Genomic DNA, 22906 nt, shown 5'->3' with positions numbered 1-22906 from the left:
TATATTCCTCTCATCTGGCTGTTAATTAGTTCAATGAATAAAAATAAAATATTAAGGAAAGAAACAGGCAAATTCATATATATGCCTATTTTAATAAAATGAATCTAGGACAAACATATTATTCATCAGTCACAGGCTGAATTCGAAATAAATTGTCCTGTTTCTAACTTTACAATTTACTTTGTACGTGGCTATTGGCAAAACTTCAATAAATAAACCCAGGTATGCGTTTCTGAAATATGGTGAACATGTCACGCTTGACCATACATTTCAGATGTCAAGATAAAATACTAGAGACTATACTCAGTACGAGCATGCGCGTAGAGCGTTTTATCCGGATAGAGATGCCAGTTTCATATGTGACTGTATCAGGAGACGAATGTCAACAAATATTTTGTTGCTGAAGACAAGCCAAACGTTCAGTTTAGTGCGAAATAGCCTGAAACCAACTGCCACTTGTTACTTCGTAGTAATTCTCAGTTTGTTCATTGCGCTTACCCTTCTTTGGTTTATGGGCGCAGGATCTTCAAGCCCCGATATGCAGGCACCGCTGATTGTCGCCTCTCAAGCCAGGCACACGGCCTCGGTAAGTGATAAAAAGCATCTTTAGAACCCTTTTGGCCCTCGACAGTTGTAGTCTTTTAAAATTGTTAATATAATCACACTCAAATTCTTTTTCTTCTTAGTGCCTCTGAAGGTCGGTCTAAGATAGAAAATATTTTGCCATGGACAAAAAACGTCAAGTTTAGTCAGGATTAGGATGGGAGGGGTATTGGATTAAGAGATGATTGATTGGGTTGGTGGGGGGGGGGGGGGGGGCGGTGATTTTAAGTTAAATATGAACCATACTGTCCTACAGCTGTATGACTTTAACATTTATGCTAACATTCTAACAAGGATTTGTTTACAGTTTTATCAGCCCACCAACCTTTCCTCGAACCTCATCTTATTTGAGTGGTTTAGCCACAATAGGTATACTGCGAAATAGTTTCTACAATGTGTTGTTGTGGAAGCATATTTTTCGCATGATTTCTTCAAATAAAAGCAGTTTCTGAATCCACAACTGTCAGTATTACACACTGTATGCAAATACTTACTGCAAAGAGAAATCCCACCTATAGGCTTATATTTTCGTGTCTTCCTTTTTCTTTGAAAGTTTTATCCCAGATTCTTTAGCACTGCTGCGGCAGAAGAGCTTATTTTAGTACACATGTTGCACATCTTTACCATGCATCCTCAAAAGTTACAATGAACACATGACACTTTCAGACAATCCCAAATTGAAAGTTGAGAGCTGTTTATCTGTGCAGAAAGATGCGTATTTAGTGACACACTTTTATATTCCTCTTCTACATTAATAAGTACATGTATATGTGCAAATAGAATGAAACTGGACATTTACAAGAGCTGTCTTACCTTAATTTGTCTTCTGCGCCCCTTGGCTTAGAAATATGAATGAGAGTATTGAAAATAGCTAACTATTCTAGGGTTCATATATTCTTACCAATGTTTGTCTTTATTTTACAACTATAACTGTAATGGAGATCATTGTATTTTGAGTGAAATATTTATGATCCTTTGATTGATTTGTTTTGCCTTTGCCATTCATTTCCATAATTTTCGATTATGTGTTTTCTGCACAAATCAAAAAACAAGTGTCACTTTACACTACATTTTTGCAGCTTATATCTAAGGGAAGGGTTCTCTATTTCAACAGCCATAGAAGTCAGTTGGTGTATACTGTTTCTTCAGTGTCTACTACAGGAGCTTTTGAGTTGATGGACCATATACTCACTAGACTATATGTCCCAATGAAGGAAGAAACAGTAGGAATTAAATCTAGAGACTGAGAAAAAGATTTAAATATTTTGCTGTGATACCTAACTTTAGTCAAGGTACCAGACTAAAATGCAACTCTTCTGCACAGAGGCGGAGCAAAATACCCTAGGACACATTTGACCTTGGTTCGCATTGTGCATGTAAGTCTTGTCACTGTGCCAATTGTATCAGTTACAGGTGTACAACTGTCATTTTGTTAAAAAAAACTTTTACGCATGGCTTAAGTGTGGGTTCAAATATTCGATCCTGATAATATATTTGAAGTAAATTCTATAAAATCATCCATACCAGTGCTTTTGTCTTCTACCTTTGGCTTTGGTCAGAATCAGCATCAGACAGGTTTAGATGTCATTTAAGAAAGTGGATTAAGTAACAGTGTTATCGTTAATAGGATTACACTTTCTGAATATAGCACAGATTCTAGTGGTGAAAATTGGCGGAGACCACTGTGGGTTTTGAACAGTAGTCTCAGCCAATTTTCAGCACTTTAATCTGTGCTATATTCAGAAAGTGTAGTCCCTATTAACGATAATACTGTTACTTAATCCACTTTCTATAATGACATCTAAACCTGTCTCAATTCATTTCAATTCCCATGTGCCAGATACTTTTGGATTCTGACAGAATGTAATGAAAAAGCGAGAAATATAAGTCATATGTCATACATACATGTATATGTACTTCTTTAAAGACTAGGATTCAGTTACATGAAACTCTCTTTACATGCCTGTAGCAACATAATGGCTACATTGTTGGGTGAGATGGTATTTAGGTTTACCTGAACTTCAGCTTTGGTGTCAGCGGGCCAAGAGAATGACCTTAATGCAAAGCTACATGTGTATGTCTTAAGGCCAGTTAATATGGGCGTATGGCCATGACCCTGCCCCACTGTGGCACACTCTATCTTTTTGAGTTGGTTTGTGTCCATGCTGAACAAAAATATGAACAGAACACTTATGTTTTTGCAATATTTCACAAGATAATGCTGTGATTGTTGTCATTATAGTACCGAGGGATAGCCAAGAGTAAAACCCTACACCAGTGTACATTCCAGTTTCCCAAACCAAAGTGTTGTCGATTTCAAGCCTATTTTCCATTTTGACCCATCAGACAGTTGTGGCCCTATCTATAGTATTCAGTGATCTGTAAGAACTTCCCTGGCACTTCCAACTCTGAGGTGTACAAAAGGCCATCCGTAGAGTACAAGCTCTGTCACAAGTCACGAAGCCACAGATGCCACAAAACCAACAAGACCGCACAGCCGCATGATCGACACTGGCATGACCCTTAAAGCTATTGCCAGAGCCTTTAGCATTTATGATACTGATAGGAATTAAGTGATAACACAGTTAATTTTATCAAAATTTTGGGTGTTGCATTTATATTTTTGTTCAGTATAGTTGGAGGAAAGGTATACTTGTACATGCACTGCAGGAATAAGAATGTCGCGACAATTATCATAGGACTTGATATACTAATGGAAAGCGGGCTATGACGTCAGACTGTGGACAATTTTAGGACAAAATACCTGGAATGGTCTGATCGCTTATGACTCTAACTGACTGAAGCCAACTTCATTCATTGTGGGTTGCTTACTCTGGTAAATTCACCACTGATTTGAAATGATTTATGAGGTGGCTACAGTCATGGTACACACTCATAGTGCCTCTTCTATGAATCTTTTCTTTGACATGGTCACAGTGGATAATAACATTTTTCTGGACAGTAAGGAGTTTACACTTGATTTCTTTGCTTTATAAGTCATCACTCGTACAGAAGAAGACTGTAGGTTGTCTGTGGTAATAAAATCTGACATTAACTAAATATAAACTGTGGAACAAGCCCCTTGATCAGAAAGCGATCTAAGACTTCAGTCAAAATTTTAATCTTTTAATTTGGTACATGTGTGTTCTTTTCCATTATTTTAGCTGAAATTTGTTGCACAATAACTTACCCAGAATTTTTTTTGACCTTTTTACTTGAAACATAACAATTCTAAAATGATTTGAAATTTTGACTTCATTCTAAGATCACTTTGTGATGCAGAGACCTGATGTACATGTACATGTAGGTCGTGGATGAGAACTAGGTTCCTGATCAGATGTGGCTTAGTTTTAATAAGTTGTAAAATGGTCAGTAACTTGTTGATGCCTTTGAAGCATGCAAAGATTTTTGTACACTTGTAAAGGACCCCACTGACTGATTTACATGTGTGTGTCATAGTCCTATGCACCGTACACTGTGATTTACATGTAATAAGATATATGAAAGAAAAATGAAGCCCTTTCTTCGTGTTTAGTCAGTTATTACAAAGAAATTATGTGTTTTGTGCTGGTACTTTACTTCTGTATATTATTAGGATAGCATTATTGAACATGAAAGTGGACAATGATTTTGCTCAGTTATGCTGATTATGAGCCAGTGTGCCACCAATATCAAACGATTTGCTTATGTGAGGTCAGTTCAATAAGTTATTGTGTATCCTCTGACGTTGATGATTAGCCCCTCTAGGAACAACAAAAGCGGTCTATTAATCAGTGATAATTAGCAACAGACACTCATTTGCTGGGATCATTAGCAAGTAGAATTACTGCGACCTAAACTTTTGTGGGACATATTTGCCGTAGCAGTGTGAACAAATGTATTCATAATCCTCCTTTTTGTGTCCTTATTCTCTTTCAGATAAGGACATGTGACTTATCTGAGTGGGATTTATCATATGTATTTAAGGTTACATATATAATGTTGTTACACTTTGAACATGTAAGTCTGCTGTATTTACATGTACATGTCATTGTTCATGAACAGTCTACAAATGTAAGTACATGTACATGTTACATTTCGCACAGGAGATACATGCATATTACATCTGGATAACATTTAATACTCGGTGGGTGATGGTTATATTTAGTGTTTGCGTATATGTACAAGTACTGGAGAATGTGGTGAATTAATCCTTCACCAGCACATACACCTATGATTTTATGAAGAATTTCTTGGTACATGTAGTTGCATTGATATAAATGGCTGTGTATGGGATTATCACATTATCTGTTCACATGCATGTACATATAGCCTAGGGTATGTGAAATATTGAATGAGCAACAAAGTTCCATTTTTGTGATCTAGCAGTTACAAAATGAGCATTTTGATCACAAATTACAAAATGAGCATTTTGATCTGTATACTGGTTCAGCCATTGATGCGCAAGTATACTTGAAATTTTGACTGCTACATATGTGTAATTATTCAACAAATGAGCGTAGATTGGTATGCGTTTTCTGTGTGAGGTTAAATATGTATGTTGCAGTTGAAGGATGCTGTTTCTAGAAAGGGTGCCTTGCATTGCGTGGTGTTGATGTTTTTTCTTGAAGATAATAATCAAGAAATGCGTAAGCCAGAAGACAGTGTTCTGCAGACTTGCAGAACTGTGAGAAGTCAAAACATTGAAACTTAACTGGAGTAAATGTACTTGTGTAAATACTGTTGAAGGTAACATAAGCGTTAAAATAACAGATGTCAGTTAAGGTTTTAAATGAGTTTTGCAGAGCCTACATCATACAGCCAAAAACCAAGTGTAAGATTAAAGCATCATCTTGCACTTGTAGCATTGAAGCCAAGTAAATATAAGTTGGGTAGTCATCTTGCAAATCATGTAAATGTCTGTCTAGTCATTTATGGCATGTAAAGTACATAACACAAGCACTATGACTATACTGCACAGATTTCCATAAACTTTTGCATGCATCTTTCCTTAATTTGTGCGAGAAAGGTGCAAAATCTACTTTTTCTGTGCTAAACTTTTCTCTGCCCATTTGATTAACGTGGTAATAATTATCTTTCCAGACAATAATTTACAGATATTTTGCTATTTTTCCTCTCCTGTTCTAATGTTTACTGCTATTTAACTTTAATTAGCGCTACAGTACCATTGTTGATGTGTGTTTGTGTGTGTGTGTGTGTGTGCAATGTAGGATACTCACTGCAGATTTTCAGGACAAGGAAAGTATAGGGGGTGATTAGTACGGACTTAGTCCTGCTATGTTTGCACTATGTGCAAGCAAATTATCAAGGAAACTATTTGTGCAGATTTGTTCACAGAAGCCATTTGTCCCGATTTGTTCACAAACAACATATTCGCTATTGAGCACTGCTATGATAGTGCTATGTAGAAGCTAACTACTGTATCAAAGAGGCCAGCTGTTCAGAGTGGTTGAGAGAACAATATAGGTGCTATTTAGCGCTGCCAGAATATCGGTCTGCAGAAGCCAACTTTCAGAGAAGTCATCTGTGCTGATTTGTTGAAAGGATAATATATTCGCTATTTAGTACTACGTAGAAGCCAACTGTCAGAGATACCAGTTGAGCAGATTGGTTGACAGAACAACATATGGGATATATAGGGCTGCTAGAGTATCGCTATGTAGAAACTAACTATCAAAGAGGCCTAATTTGCAGATTTTCTGGAAGAGCAGTATATTTGCTATTTAGCGCTGCTATAATAGCGCTATGTAGAAGCTACCTATCAAAGAAACGCTCTGTGCAGCTATGTTGAGAGGACAATATATTCACTATTTAACTGTGCTGTGATAGCACTGTGTAAAAGCTAACTATCAGAGAGGCGCTCTGTGCCGGCTATTTAGCAGTGCTGTGAAAGCGCTATGTGCAAGCTAGCTATCAAAGAGGCCAGTTGTGCAGATTTAGGGCTGCTATGATAGCGCTAGGTAGAAGCTAAAAATCAGACAGGTTATCTGTGCAGATGTGTGGAAAGGACAATATATTCGCTATTTAATACTGCTAGAATAGCATTGTGTAGAAGCTAACTATCAAAGTGGCCGGCTGTGCGCATTTTCTAGAAGAGCTGTAGTCACTATTTAGCACTGCTAGAATAGTGCTGTGTAGAAGCTAACTATTTAGCTCAGCAATAATATTGCTTTCTAGTAGCTAAGTATCAAAGAGTGAATTTCTGCATTTTTTTTTTGTTGCTGGATGTGTTTGCTATTTAGCGCTGCTCTGATATCATTATGTAGTAAAATACATTTTGCAAAGATGAATAAGCACATAGGTTCAAAATGACAAGTGTTACAAGGCCAATGGTCCAATAATGCTTGTTTAACCTCTAAAACTGATCTGTGTACTATGCCATAAATTGTGGAATGCCAAGTTATCGTACTAGTGTGTCTCACTTTGCTATTAGAAATATTAATGTACACAATTTAGAAATCAGTGTATTACATAATGAATATGCCTGAAAACTAGTCTGAATAAACTAATTAGCAAATATATTGTGTTGTTAAGATAACTTGATTCTGGCGGTGATAAATGGCATCTATTTAGACAATACTTGAAATTGCTAATTAGCACATATGTTGTGTTTTATGGATTACTTACCCTGGCTGTGCTAGTGCATCTATTAAGACAATACTAAGAAGATAAATATTGTCTTGTGGTGATGCTAGTTTGCAGCTATTTAATGTAGATTGGAAATGTTAATGAAATGCAAATTTATAAATATTGTAAAAGGGGATTGCACTGAGGAATACTACTTGTATTTAGGTGCAAACTGTTGCTAGAAATGCTAACAGCATACAGTGCACAAAAATGATTTGTGCGTGCCCTGTATTCACAGCAATCAGTTCAGTATTTATACACTCTCCCTTATATGTTCATGTAATGTAACATGTAGCCAGATTTTGATTTTGTTTCCTGGATGTCTGTTCACCATATTAGAAACATACTTAAAATGAGTAATGCCTCTTTTGTGATATATACTGTTTTTTTTTGGGGGGGGGGGGGGAGGTGTTGATGTAAACACCTTATTTGAAGAACTGCAATAACTGGAGAGTTTGAAATAGGACGATCCTTATGGAATTGCCTGTTATGATGGCAATAGCAGTTTTATGTTGTTGTGTATGTTCATATAGAGGTGAACCAGGTTCCTTTTTAAATGGGGGCTGTTATGGTAAAATTTCTGGCTTCCTTGGCAACCAAAATCATTTTTATTTTGGTTCATGGTGAGGTGAACTAGTTGTACCATAATTCTTCTAATTTTTGGGACAGATATTAGTAATGTAGAAAGGAGAACATTACATTTCTTTACCATCCTTTTGGAAGAGTAAGGATATGAATATGTTTATTAGATGGCTTAGCCATGTGAGAAAAAAAAAGACATATTCCTGCCACAATTACATGTATATTGGCTAAAATGAGCAGACCAGATGTCCAAAAAATTAGAAGAAATAGGTTATATGATAAGGGTTACTATGGAATGTGCTTGTTCTCAGTGATCCAAGATGGCTGCCTCCAGCTCTGATTTCTATCCAGCTCTGTATGATTTTTTTGATGCTTGGAAGTTCTCACTCAGAGGTTAATTTCATGACCCTTTATGAATGTTTAATACACAGCACTCAACAGAACAAGTCACAAATCCTACATGCATGATGACATTAATACATCTACCTCGCAGATGAACTACCGTAGTCCACTGGGTGTTGACTTATAGACGTTGTCTTTAAAGATGCTCCTTGATCATGGGGCTTGCCATTCAGCTGGTCAGTGGATAATTAAGCTGATTAACTTTTGTGTGAGATTATAAGTTTTTGTTTTGTTTTCATGGCAAAACGCTAAAGAGCGCTAAACTTTATAAAAGATGGAAGGCTGGAGGTGCTGACTGCAGTGTTGTAGTTCTACACGTTTATGAACATGGAGGTGTGCTTCATGAAACGGGCTGATCCAGTCTACAAAAGTAATTATTTCTCAGCAGGACTACATAAAAAGACACTGTAACATTCTCTACATAGTCAGTACATAGAGTTTGATAATTGGGTTTTTTGATAATGCCATAATTGCAAATATTAGTGTGTGGATTGAAACTTAGTTTTTTGATAATGCCATAACTGCAAATTTTAGTGTGCGGAGTGGAACTTTGTTTTTATGTGCTGGGAGACATCATGTAGCTTTATAATAGAGTACAGGGGCTCAGATGCATCATATATAAGGCATGAAACATCAATAGGCATACATAAACAAACTGAGACATGCTAATATCAGAATCCTAGGGGCCTTCATTTAATATGACACTGATGTGTACAAACATTATACAAAGCTAGCCTTGTTTTGTCATCTGCTTGATGTAAGGTTTGTACTTTGTACATGTACCCTAAATCCTTAACAAATTTGACCTGCAGCATATTACATTGGATGCAGTTTAAAAGCATAATTCATTTTGTATTCAACACTAAAAATGTATTATTTAGTTAAGATTTCGTAGAAATTGTATACATAAACACTTTTCTAATATGGCAAAACTGAACTATGTTGGTGGATGAATTTGTTGAGGATTTAGAGTATGTACTTTTTTGTGTAATGTTTAAAGAATCACTTGAGCTTTGACTAAAAGATCTAGGGAGATCTGATGTATTCTGAAAACACCCACTTACTAATATTTTCATGCAATTCATACATATGCCACTTATTGATTAGTTGATTGTATAGATATTGATTTTATGTGTTATCTCAGACTGATTCAGATTCCAGTGTCAGAAGTTAGTATGACAATATATATTAATGTATTCCATTGTTGTGATTGCAATGCCAAGGGTTGTTTGTTATCAAAGCTTTGCCACACTATCAGTCCCCCCTTCCCTTTCCCCGTATCCAAACATTCATCTCAGACTGCATCGCATGGATATGACATAAAGAGAAAACTGAATGTTACCTGATAATTACTGTAATTAACAATTTGTCTCTCATATTTCCTTTCAACTTTCTCAAGGTACATGTATATGTACAGTAGGTGTTATTTTGAGGAACAGAGACTAAGAGTTCTAGAGTACGATTCCAGCCATAAGGCACAGAAGATGTGGATTTAATACCAGATTGGGACAAGGAATTTCTAGATTCCTGTGCCATTCATTGTTTGTGAATCCTTGGTGACTAACTAGCTAAGCATGTGTTGACAGTCATGTGACTATCCATCACACCTATACATGTAGACATCAGGAAGTTCATTACTGTATTGGTAGTAAGTTGAGAAAGGCCAGAGGGTTAGCCAGTGATCTTCAGTCTGATGTTGAGTATGTCATTAAAAAGATCAAATAATTAAATACAGTGGCTGTTGAACATTATTCAATTTGTTCAGTAAAGTGGTTCCCGTTGTTTCCATGTAGCTGACTTATTATTCAGGTGACCATAAATCCCATAATGCACCTCAATCAGAGAAGCAAGTGTACCCTTGAGCTTCAGCGATGACAGCCAAAAACTGTATTATGGTCGTGTGAAGTAGGAGTACCCAGCTGACGAATACTTGCTGCTACAAGATGTACATTGCAGTGTAATTACTCTGTGATGAGGAATAAATGGCTCACCTACGCTGAGCTTAGGGAATTCCAGCCTGAGACCATCCTTAAAAACTTGATCAGAAAACAAAATTTTCAGCCTGTAGGGAATTCTTTTTATTTTGACGAATGAAAAGTAGGTATTTTAAGGAAATCTTTTGTAGAAGCTTTGTCAGGTTACCCTCCAGTGGACATATTTTTAATGATGGATTAAGGATTAAAGTGGAGGAACTATATTGATTGGCAACTTTTTTTTAATTGGACAAATTGTACAAGGTTGAAGTTCTAATCTGGAAGTAAATACTGCCTTTCAATCTTGTGCAAAAGTACAGTTTTATCTGCATTTTGCAATTAGGTAATTAGTGGTTAAGTTGAGTAACTTGAGTGCTATTGTTGAGTGCACATGTACTAAGAAATACATGTACCGCATCACAGGATACTGTTCATAAATGATTTTTCAAAAATACAAGAGCTTGTATTTATATGAATAGTAGAATGAGATTATAGCAAAGTTGGGCCATTTTTAGTTTGGCTGGCATGATTAATCCCAGACATAAATGGCTCCTTTTAGGGTGTAGTAACAATTCTGTGTGTAATGGATGGTAAGTAGATTTGGGCTTGAGATGGAAGGTATGGATGCCTGTGTTCTAGCTGCCTCTCATCCTGAAGATCAATAGATGTGTTCTCTGTGCAATTGATTGCTTCCCCGCACCAGTTCTGCTTTCCATTGATAGCCACTTTATCTCTGATCACCACGTCTGTAGGCACACATTCCTGAAGAGGTACTGAGGCATCGTTTAAGACACTGGTAACGGCTGCCCCAATCATATCTCAGATAGGATGAAGGGCATCATGCTCCTAGATGCTGAAGCCCCAGCTGGCTCGGCTACTCTTACATGTTTGTTTGAGATAGGTAATTATTGATGAATTAAGTTGTGTACTATATATAGGCTAAGGCACAATGTCTTAGATAATGGCAATGTGCTTTTGTTGTTGTGTAAATTTATTGATGTAGGCTGCAGTTTTTAACTTTTGAAAACTTTTCTCAAAAAATTTGTGTGTACTGTACATCTTCAGGCTTTTCAACCACTAAAGCCTTTTTTTCAGTGGAATTTAAGCATAAAATTAATTTATTATCCAAAAATTTTTATTTTGTGTCACTAAAGATGAAAGCTTCATAAAAGTTTGCAAATTAGTTCTCTGCACCTCATAGTTCTCTCAGAATGTTTCAAAATCTTGGTTGCACAGACAGTTGAAAAGATTCAAGAATTAGGCTATGTGCCAAACAAATGCTGTTAACATGTGTTACTGTGACAGCTACATGTACATGTACAATTTGCGTAAATATGTCCACACTTTGTAGAATGGGTCCAACGCTACACTTTGTTGATTTAGGTTCAGTTATTTGTGTCTTGATGCCACAAAACAATAGATATGTATACATGTACATAGTTATATGTATGTGTAATATATGTTTTTCGTAAAATGCAATATACAGATAGTCTGTGGATTTAGGCTAATGGGAAGCAACGCATTCATTTCGGCATGTATGTGCAGAAAACAGTTAAATGGAATATTCTTTTAAGTTTAATGATCAGTGTTTCATTGAAAATTTTAATATGAAAGTGTTGAATTTGACCTTGAAGTACTTTGCATTTGTCAGTGTGATTGCCTTTGGTGGCAGCTTCCTTGTTCCTGATATCTGACACTACAATACCAGCAGTGGTGCCACTGGTCTCCTATAGTGGCCAATAAATGATAAATGACATTGGCCACCACCTCCTCCAGTGGCCACAGAGGAACGAATTGAATGTACCCATGAATGATCATGATACCAAGATCCCAAAAGAGTCATAAATGGTGTGAGGCTTCGAATAATGGTAACAAATCAAATTATGCGTATGCACAAGTACTTCACACCTCTTACACCCATGCAGAATTCTGTGGAAGATGTTGGCAATGACAGAATGTATAGCCTTTTGGGGCTTCATCAGTCCATCATGTAGTCTTGGAAAGGACATGTACATATATGATTGTCTGTGGTTGTCGTTCTCATGTCCTGCAGTATGGGCAGGTTAATGGGCTCCTCTACAAGAGGTGGTGGCAGTGATTAACTATCGAGTGACACAGGAACGGTGCGGAGTGTACAATGTACATGTACACTATGGCTTGTGGTCCATCATAATCACTTCCACTGGAGTAGTCCAGGATCAATATTGCTGTTGCAGCCTGTCATCCTAGCTACTCGTGTCCATAGCCACTGTAGGTGTGATTCATTGAGGAAAGAAAACAATCATCCAGTGGATACAGTGTCTTAGTACCAGTAATATTTAGCTTTGAGTTCATGATATTTGGGTGTGTGAGGATACCAATGATGTAAATTATACTTTATACTTTTTTATACTTACTTACTTTTTTACTCTTTTTTATTTTTTGGAGGGGGAAGGGGGGTGTCTGAAGAACAGTTCATTTAATTCCATTTCGATTCCAAAAGTGATGTTCATATATTTTGACATAAATAACAGGTGTCTAATTCTTGAGTTTTGAATTTTTACACTCACTGTTGAAGACAGGCTGTGTTATGTTACATGTATGTTATGGTACACCATTGTCTGTACAGCCATCAATAAACTTTTCAGAGACCGAACCGCTTCACTTGGAGCTTTCAGACTTGGGATGCTTACAGTGTTTGTGCCTAATATTGGAACAGAAGCCATTTGGAAATCGATCATGACAGCAAAGATTTTACTGAATTGTGCCTTATCTACTCCTTCACTAAGAGTTTCTCAAACTTGATGTCCTGAAATACCTACATAGATGCCTATTGAAAATCAGTTGTGAGGGTGCACTTTCAGTTTAGCTGTTGTTCGAGAAGTAATGCAAGGAAGAATTACAGTACATACATACAGTACATAACCTGCCTCTAGTTATATCATGTACATACATTTATAAGCTTTAGGGAAAATATACAGTGGGCAGTTATAAGTTTGTTACATTTACACTAGTATATCCAAAGAGCTGATGCTTTATAAAGCATATTTGTACATTCGGGAGATTAATGTGTACAGTATATCATTTATATTTTATTGTGTGCTGTAATTATATGTGCATACACAGGGCCATATCTAGAAAAACATTAAAGATTCTGATCCCAAGCTTTAATGGTGACATTGTTACTGTGCATCAAGAAATTTTAAAATGCAACTCAAAATGATAGTTTCTAAAAGATTTTAAATCTGTCAGTGAAAGAAACTTGTATGAAAAATTTAATCATCATATTTTTGTTTAAATTACCTGTTAGTTTTAATACAGCTTGTTTAGTTTGGGCAGCCAAGATTTTAGGAGTCCAAACGTTTTCCGGAACCAAAGTGACTAGATATTTCCCTGATACATACCACGATATTTGCACATGGCTTACTATAAGGAAAACATTTGTTGCGCAGATAGCTGAACTGACTAGTCACTGTTCAGATGCATGTTACTTGACTGAATTGTAGATGCATAATGCAAGAAGTATTGGCATTTTAGTTGCATTTAGAGGCCGTTAAAACATGTGCTGGACATCTGCCATATAATATTCATTGATTCATGAATTATTAAATCACTGGCAATTCCTAAAATTTGTGACGTAATTACATTTCTATCTAGCTAGTGGCGTTGCATGATGGTGTAAATTACATTTCATGTCAGTTGTTTTTTTTATAGGGAAAATAATTATATTATTAATTAGGATTTAACTGGAGAGGGGAAAACATGGAATTTTAGCTCTACTCTAAAACTGACATTGTATTTTATTTTTTCACATAAAGTTTCTTCATTTGAATTATTAATTTCTTTTTAAAATAATGCAAGTATATACAGTTTTTTTTTTTTTGTTTGTTTTTTTTTACTGTGCCCAACAAATAGATTTCGCATTTTGAAATTTGAAAATGAACAAACAAATTGTAATGGAATCAACAAAGTTTTCTAATTTTTGGAATCTTAGTTTAAAGTTATTATCTTATCCCCCTCCTGAATGATACACCTCTCCCTCAACGCTTACTGAGAAAGAACAATTATGAAAGAGTATGGGGATTTTAGAAAATTTATTCTTGGATATACATCATGTACAGTTATATGGTAACCTGAGCTCATACTTTCTTGTGGGATGTAACACATTTGTTAGATACATATGTGTAATAGATAATCATACATGTACATATAAATAGGATGGGCTAGTTTTTGTTCTTTGCCAGCTGAGAAAGAAAGAAAAAAATAGGAGAAATGCTCTGCTCTCTGTGTTTCATTATATAGTCGTCATCAAGAAGTAGTGAGAACCTCTAGCATTTGCCTGTAATACATGTATCTATACCTGTAAAATCTACACCTGTACATGTAGTACGAGTTCTATAAAACACCAATGACAATGAACACTGATTTCAATCTTTCTTTCTTACTTTCAGCTCATATTCCTTCATGGGCTTGGAGACACTGGGTAAGGATGAAGTTGATAAGGATGGGTTGATTTTGTGTTGAAGTGTGAATATCATTGTTTGATGAATTGTCTTGTTCTTGCATTACATTCACATTTTTTGTTTTCATTTGGATACAAGATCTGTGTTTAAGTGTTTCTGATGCAGCTTGTTTTGAAAACTTGTATTTGTATACATGTTCATAAATTTCTCTTAAGTATTGTACCCTTGTATACTTGTAGATGTTAATGTACGGTACATCTTGAGTAATGACAGATAAGTGCATCAATGTTTCAGTCTTTGCTTTTTTTTAGACATGGCTGGGCTGATACTCTAGGAGAACTCAGACTAAAAAATATACGATGTATCTGTCCAACAGCGTAAGTTTAGTAGTCTTTAAATTTCTTCATTTCTTTTAACATGTTGTAGGCGCCACACACTAAATAAATATAAAGTGAAACTGTATCATACATGTACTTACACATCTGTGTGCTTCATATACACACAGTAGTGTTTGTGAAAATTTTAATATTGTCCGTGAAGATTTATTGATTTTACTGATGGTGCTCAGTTGCATAAAAGAAGATTGTGTTAATAAGTTTTGGTAAATATCAGTAGAATGCTTAGTCTATAGTTTTGTACACTGGTTTTCCAAGAATCATTATGTGATATTCATGTACAAGAAAAGTACATGTATTTGTTGTAGTTTTTATTAATTAATATGTTGTAATGCATTGTTATGTTAGTCTATAATTTTTTTTGCATTTTGTGTCCTTGACGCTAACAGCCCCATACAACCTGTGACTTTAAATGCTGGAATGAGAATGCCTTCCTGGTAAGTTCTATAATTTTTAAGTGTTTTCTGGGTTTTTTTATGTGTGTGAAGGGGGGGGGGGTGAGGGGTGTATTGTTGTCCAATACAACTCAATTTTGTCCATTTTTTTTATTTATATAATTGTTTGGGACTTTTTTTCTTTGTTGATCAAGTGTGGTGACTTATTATGTTGATGTAAATGTTTCATTATGAAAACTTGTCCTTAAGCAGTCCTTAGATAACCCCCAGTTGAGCTTGCCTCTGTGTATATGTCTAAGTGCTACATCAGTGTCAAAACATCTGGGGTAAAGAATCGTTTCTGATTGGCTGGTGTGAGAGATAGACAAGTCAAGGTTATGCCTAGCCTAAGCCCAATTTTAGGTATGGCAGATCAAAGCTGCAGGAAACCTTATCTCCAATGTCAGCCAATCAGCATTAATTCTATATCCCTTTAAAGCAAGGGTTAAATGCTATCATATATTTCAAAAAGTACAGAAATAAAAATGTTCTTTTATTGCCACATTTGACTGGCATGATGGCTCTCAAATACACATGAGGGCAGTCATTGCTGACGTATAGAGCTACGAATAATTCTGTACGTGGAATATCAGAGCATCACACGAGGGAAATTTCACTGTAGTGGAACCCGAAACTGTTCACAGGATGCCATTGCTCTTTACTTAGAGGCATTTTAACGTGGTATTTCCAGTTTGAAACTTTCAGGTGACCAGAGGGCTATGATGGTAAGGTGGTCTTCTGAGTCCATTTGACTGACAGTGGTGTGTTCACATGTCATTGGTAATATTTCATACACAGTTTTCCCATCTTGATAAAATCACAGAATTAGCTTGTTGCACTGTAAGAGTTGCGTATGAAATACATGTATGTGATTCTTGTGGATATTATTATAAATTTCTAAGTGGTTAGAGGCACCTGCCTTTCAACCGTCATAACAGGTAATTTGTAGTTTTCCCAGCTGTCACTACTTGTCAGTCCTTGGTGACAATAAATGGCCCTAATGGTCGTGAGACCACATATATGTGGAAAGCTTTTTAGTGACTTGCCAAAGATTGGTGGTATGCTCCAGGCAATTCATTTTCCTCCACCAATAAAACTAACCCTCATTGTAGAAGTGAATAATTCTTGATTGTTGGTGTTACATAATTTTTATTTATTTATTTATTTTTTTTCCATTTTGATAGGTTTGACATAATAGGGTTATCAGGAGACGACACAGAAGATGAAGCAGGAATCAAAAAGGCTTCATCAATGTGTAAGTCTTTATCTTTATTGTACTTTTACCCATTCTTTAATGAAATCCTCAGCATATGTTATTTGGTATAAATATTTATAGCTTCATCTGTTAACGTTACGTTTTAGTTGATGATAAGGCCTCTTTTAATCTCTAAATTTTCTGCCGGATAGCAGAATACAGCAATCAATGAATTACCTTGGAGGGATTTGCTTGATATTGATGTTTCCCTTGTTTTTTATGGTTTGGAGCCGAAGATATACTTGTGTATAAAAACTATAGCATTGACTGTTTAGGAACCAATTCCACAAAGCCAGTTTTAATCATGCAGTAAAGACTCTTTTTTTTGTTAATTTTTAGTTAAATACTTACTTTTTGAATCCTGAGTGTCAAGATTTTAGAAAAATTTGTAACATTTTGAACTCTGAGTCATTATTCCAGTGGACAATATTCACAACCACAACTGGACTTCAAGTAGCGCTGGACCTGCCAAATTGCAGATAGATAGTTTCATATCCACTGAATGGATTCTCATCATTTAAAACAGAATTTTTTTTTGATCAAACATCAGAAAATCTATTCCGCTACAATGGAGCTACCATTGATGTTTTTGACTGTAGCACATGTACATACCCTACACACATATGGGGCTTACCTTTGTGTACAACACAGACCACAAGAGACAATTGCTATACTTTAACAACTAATTTTGAGATTATTCCATGCCCATGTGTGACTTGCCACTGATTGTAACACAATGCAGGCTTCTGTAAAGTTACACACATGGCCTAAAAAAGCCAGAGATATGGACCAGATCTCATCGAAAAAACTCCCTTCGATTACAGAGAACTTGTAGTACATGAAGTCATATGAGACTTTAAATTCAAGCAGGTATGGGCCCATTAAAAGCAAATGCTGAAGGACGAGGCATTATCCCAAAATAAAGCCAAACGAAAAAGAAAAGAATGCCCAAATTTTCTCTCCCGGAATGCAGGCTGCGACACTTCAACTGTATAGGGAGCTGCTAGCCTTTTCTACGTAATGGACGTGAGGCAACAGGATGTCTGATCACCCCTGTGCATGCGTGTTCCCACTGCATGCCATACCGTGAAGCAGTTGATGGGTACCCAGATCGCAGTTTCACTTTTTAAAGAGCAGAACTTTAGCAGAACGTTGATTGCTACTTTCACTGGTGTTGAGCGATCGATTACTCGTCATTGCCTCTCAGAATCTGCCAGTAGTACATGTGTGTTCTTGAATCTTCTCATGTTAATATTATTTCAAAACTGATGTAATCTTTGGTTGTCTCCTTTTAATACAGTAAAGCACTGGATAGAAGAAGAAGAAAAGCAAGGTATTCCTAGTAACCGCATTATGGTGGGTGGATTTTCTCAAGGTGGAGCTGTGGCTCTCTACACAGCGCTGACCCTACAGAAGCCCCTGGGAGGAGTAGTTGCCCTCAGCACCTGGATGCCCCTCAGTAAAACTGTCCCTCAGGTAACACAATGACATACACATCAGGCCGAGTAGTTTTAGATATTGACACCACCATGTTTGTCAGGGGTACATATGTCAGAAAGTTGAGAAGCATAAGACCATAATCTCACCACTCAGTTTGTTTTAGTCTGATTGTGTCACCATCCATTGGTTGTACACCTTTATAACCAGCATTGGCCGATACACTTTCAATGGGTGGGATAGGGTGGGGTCAGGTAGGGGTGATAGTTGCAGTAAATGTACCAGCAGTTGCAGTCTGATGTAACCCAGAAGCTACAGGCTCGTACCTCTTAGTACTATTAAGATCTAAATAAGTTTGACATCCTGAGAAATAAATACAGTGCTTATTGTTTTAGTTAGGACAGTACAGCAGCACAGTCAGCACTCTGTGACCACCCTAATGAATGTGATTAATATTTTTTTAATACATCATTAATACATGATTGCAAATACAAATTTAAATCTTTGTCCCCACTTCCCTACTAATCACAAAGGAGTGTGAGTCCCTTGTCCTAGTCTTAGCTCAAACAAGGTACATTAAAATAGTATTTTTACCAACAATCTTAATTGTTCATTTTATTTGAAGGATGTTGTACATTGCTCCTCAGTTTATTTAATTTACATGTGGTCAGGGACACATGATAAGAAAAACTGGCACCTCTCTTTACTATTACCAAGTAGATTGATCTATTCATGAGTTATTACTCATTGTTATGTAAGAAACATTTAAATTCCCATGATTTCTGTTGTGAAACCTCTGAATAAAGGCATTCCAGTTTAAAATTAAAATGTGTGATTTATTATTTTGTTTTACAGCTGGCCAAATCTTCAAGTAATTCCAACATCCCAATCCTACAATGTCATGGAGAGAGCGACCCTCTTGTGCAGTTCTCATGGGGAAAGAAAACACATGAGCTTCTCTCCCAGTTTAACAAGAACTGTCAATTCAAATCTTATCCTCACATGATGCACAGCTCCTCACCTCAGGTACAGTTGATGTTTGTGGTTTAGAGCTCATTCTCTTCGTGTGCTGACTCTTTTAATGCCGGAAGCCATAAATAGTTAGATTATTCGTTCACCATTCAAGTAACTCATGATTGGCGTGGTAGTTGACATAGTTAATAAAGTTGGTCTAATCTCTGCCTTTTCAATTTTACAGGAAATGAAGGATGTTCACCACTTTTTAGAGACAACATTTCCACCAGAGAAATGATAACAGCCCCTTCTCGGTTATAGTTAATTCATCATTTTTATTTAAATGGAGTAGCTCATGAGCCTTTTAGACATATTTGAGATTTGAGCACAATGAATGTTTGGGCATGTGAGACTAACTAATATTGAATGACATACATACATGTACATGTAGGTGATACCAGCATTCGTGAATTGTTACTTTTTGTATCATTGAATGGCATTATATGAACAACGGGCACTTTAGGGTACACACCATCAGTTTTTTAGTTCACCTGCAATTACCTGCGATACTAGTAATTCACCAGTAAAATGTAATTTGTATCAGTGGGTGATCAGTCACCATTGCCATCTCTCCTCCTTTGCTCATTTAGGGATATTTTTCTGCATGTGTTTCTGACGATTATACATGTACTTTATAATTCAGAAACATGTAATGTAAACTAGGTTTTCATTTGTATTGCGTATTGTACAAAGGGTTTCTGTCACCATCCACAGCCCTTTGGTGACCTTAAGCAGTGAGTAGCTTTCATTCACCCTTTCCTAAGATTATTATGATTATAGAGGTGATTTATTTTAATCTGGCTGTGGATGAATTACATGAAGGTAAACCTGGTGCTTTCAGAATGTTTTGATACCTCAGTTTTACTGACGTTTCCAGCCAGGTTCACCTTCTTGTTTAGTATCGCATCATTGGAATCATTCAGTGGGCTTTACTGTGATCAACTTGTATTACATTTATGAGTATGCTTTTGTTACTTCATGTACAGTGTAACATAGGTGTGATTTTATGTATTTTCCTTTGGTATGAGTTTTTATTTCTGTTCAAGATTTAATTTTGAAAATTGTTTAAAGTGACTAATATCAGTATATATTGAATTTGAACAGGTATATATTACGTGTGCTGTGTTGAAGCAAATGCAAGATGTGTTCCAGACACTGAAGTGCTAATAGAGCCAGGCTACTTTGGTTGCCCAAAATATTGTACTTTTATTGAACAGAATCATCTTCACTTTCGCATAAATACTATAAAAAATACTATAAATACTATATTCACTATAAATATCTGTAGTAAGAAATGTGCAACTAGCATAAAGCAAGTAAATGTCAGCTCAGTGTCTAGGTAAGGTGTCCTGAATGGCATTTTTGCATGTCATTTAAGTGAGACAGCACTTAAGACTGGAATGCTGCAAGGTGCAGTCAAGGAGTATTTGTGACTCCCCCTGAGATTGATGGGGAAAACAGGAGAAACATTGGAAATGAGAAATCTTGCTAAATATATTCTTCAATGGGAATGTCAGGCTTATTTCAATAAGTGCTACTTGCTTTTATTTATTCCTTTCTTGGGTTATGGAACACTGGTGAAAATATTTTTTTCTCACGACTATTGACTGGTTTTACATGTATATCATTGTCTTATGTCTTGAACTCATCAAAATAGAAGTCTGAATTTCTCACCACATATATACATACCCGCAGAGATACGGGTATGTCTTGTTTGTATAACACCGAAGATGATGTATACTTCAGTATTCCTGGAATCTAAACATGTGGAAGGAAATGAACATACCTGTATGGATAGACTAAAGTATATCTTCTCTCTCTAGATGAGGTGAAATAATCTGTGACAACCCATGTAATTGCATGTCAGCACACATCAAGCATGTAATGTAACACACATTCAGGGCTAAATGCGTTAAAGGGATACAGAATTGATTCTGATTGGCTGGTATGAGAGAGATAGCTGGATTTTATGTACGACAGATTTATTCAAGTGTAACCAAAGCTGAAAGGTTTGACGCAGGAAACCCTGTCTCCACTGTCAACGAATCGGTGTTGATTCCGTATCCTTTTAAAAGATAAACAGATTAGTGGAAACCCAAAGAGGAAACCGTTGTACGAAATATTACATTTAGTTCACAAAATATGTACAAAGTAAACTGTAAGCAGTGTAATTCGCACCTTTTTCTTTGCTTGTTTAACAAATGCCTAAATAAGTATATTTGCATTATTTATTAAGATTATCTGTTTTATTGGTGGTGCTGTTTAACAGTAAGCAGTGTTGAAACTAGATTGTTACCTATATGTCCACTCAAAAAAAAAAAAAAAAAAAAAGGTAAAATATCAAGCTTCTTTGCACCTTTCTTTGAGTTATATAAACAATGGGATACCAGGAAAATGCTGAAATGGGACATGTTACATTGCCAGTACCTCGGTGACTTCGTGCATGAAACCACAGAGAGGAACACGTCCAGCATTTGGCACCAAGAGACTTTTGATGCAGAAGTCCCACTTGCTTGCTGTGCAGCCAATTGCATACCTCATGCCAGTAGTTTATAGTGTAATTCCTGGGAACGAGGATGATAAAATAAATTCCAACAAAATAAGAAGGTGAAAAAGAAAAAAAAAGATACTCCCCAGAATGTATACATTTCTGTCGGTGTTGCTCATTGTAAGAATTCTGTGAAGAAACATGTTTCTGGTAAATCATGAAAAGTCTGGTGAATTAGGATATGGCCTCACCTTCGGGAGGGCACTTGCCTAGGCCCCTTATTAAGGATTCCATTGGTGAAAGTTTATTAGAGGATATTGCAGCAGACCTGTATCTGTGTCATTAACTAGTACAATAAAGAGAATAACAGGAAACGTTTCTTGGAATACAGCCTTGGAGCTTGACAAAATGAAATACCCAGCCGTTGTGCATGAACTGTTTAGACTTATGAGTCAGGTTGTGCGAAACCTCAAAGGTAGAGTTTTGATTACATTTCTTCATATTACTTTGGGAATGTGATCACAGACCAGACCGACCAAATGCTGCTTAATTCTAAAGGAAGGCTTGTATACACTCTAAGAGTGCATGTAAGTGCCTGTGGAAGAGTGGCTATGTTGGCATATGTGGATGTCATCGACTTCACTGAATCAAGTTGGCTTAGTTGATTTGGGAGAAAATCTTATGGAATCTCTTCCATCTCATCCAGCTTTGTTTTGGAAGGGTCGGAATTGTTTCGAGAAGCAGAATGGCTCAAATCAAGTGGAGGAAATTGTCAGAAGATATATGTTTCAATAGGTTGTAAGCATGCCAGCATGGCACAATGAACCAGGAGCCCCTCACCAATGCGAGTTAAAGTTCAGAGTAGGCTAGCTTCCTCTCCAGCGGTAGGTGGGTTCCCCTTGTCTTTGCCCAATTTCCTCCCACCATAATGCTGGCCACTGTTGTATTAGTAAAATAATACTCATTCGTATGGTGTTAAACACCAATCAAATAATATTCTAAACAGAAGAACAGGACAAATCGAAGGCTCACAAGGTTTGCAGCTTTTGGCGTCCCAGGCTGAGTGGTTAGCATGCCAGTGCAGAACAATGACTCTGTAGCCTCTCCACAATGCGATTGCTCCAAGTTCAAATCTCACCCATGCTGGCTTCCTATCCAGTCAGTGGAAAGGTCTTCCCGGATTTGCCCAGTTTCCTCCCACCATAATGCTGATCGCCTTAGTAAAAGTAAAATATTCTTGAGTACATAAAACAC

At 36.5% G+C, this 22906-nt stretch overlaps 1 protein-coding gene across 1 annotated transcript; it reads left to right on the top strand.

Annotated features, from left to right (window-relative positions):
- Positions 1-333: 333 nt before the first annotated feature.
- LOC135469841 (acyl-protein thioesterase 1-like) lies at positions 334-21488 on the top strand. Its single transcript, XM_064748455.1, has 8 exons — positions 334-586; positions 14618-14649; positions 14941-15006; positions 15414-15461; positions 16643-16713; positions 18014-18189; positions 19006-19176; positions 19349-21488. Exons 1-8 carry the CDS (start codon positions 380-382, stop codon positions 19400-19402), a joined length of 825 nt encoding a protein of 274 aa, XP_064604525.1. The 5' UTR covers positions 334-379; the 3' UTR covers positions 19403-21488.
- The last annotated feature ends 1418 nt before the right edge of the window (positions 21489-22906 follow it).

This window comes from Liolophura sinensis, chromosome 7 (assembly GCF_032854445.1).
Source record: "Liolophura sinensis isolate JHLJ2023 chromosome 7, CUHK_Ljap_v2, whole genome shotgun sequence".
NCBI lineage: Eukaryota > Metazoa > Mollusca > Polyplacophora > Chitonida > Chitonidae > Liolophura > Liolophura sinensis.
This window is presented reverse-complemented; position numbering and strand designations above follow the sequence as displayed.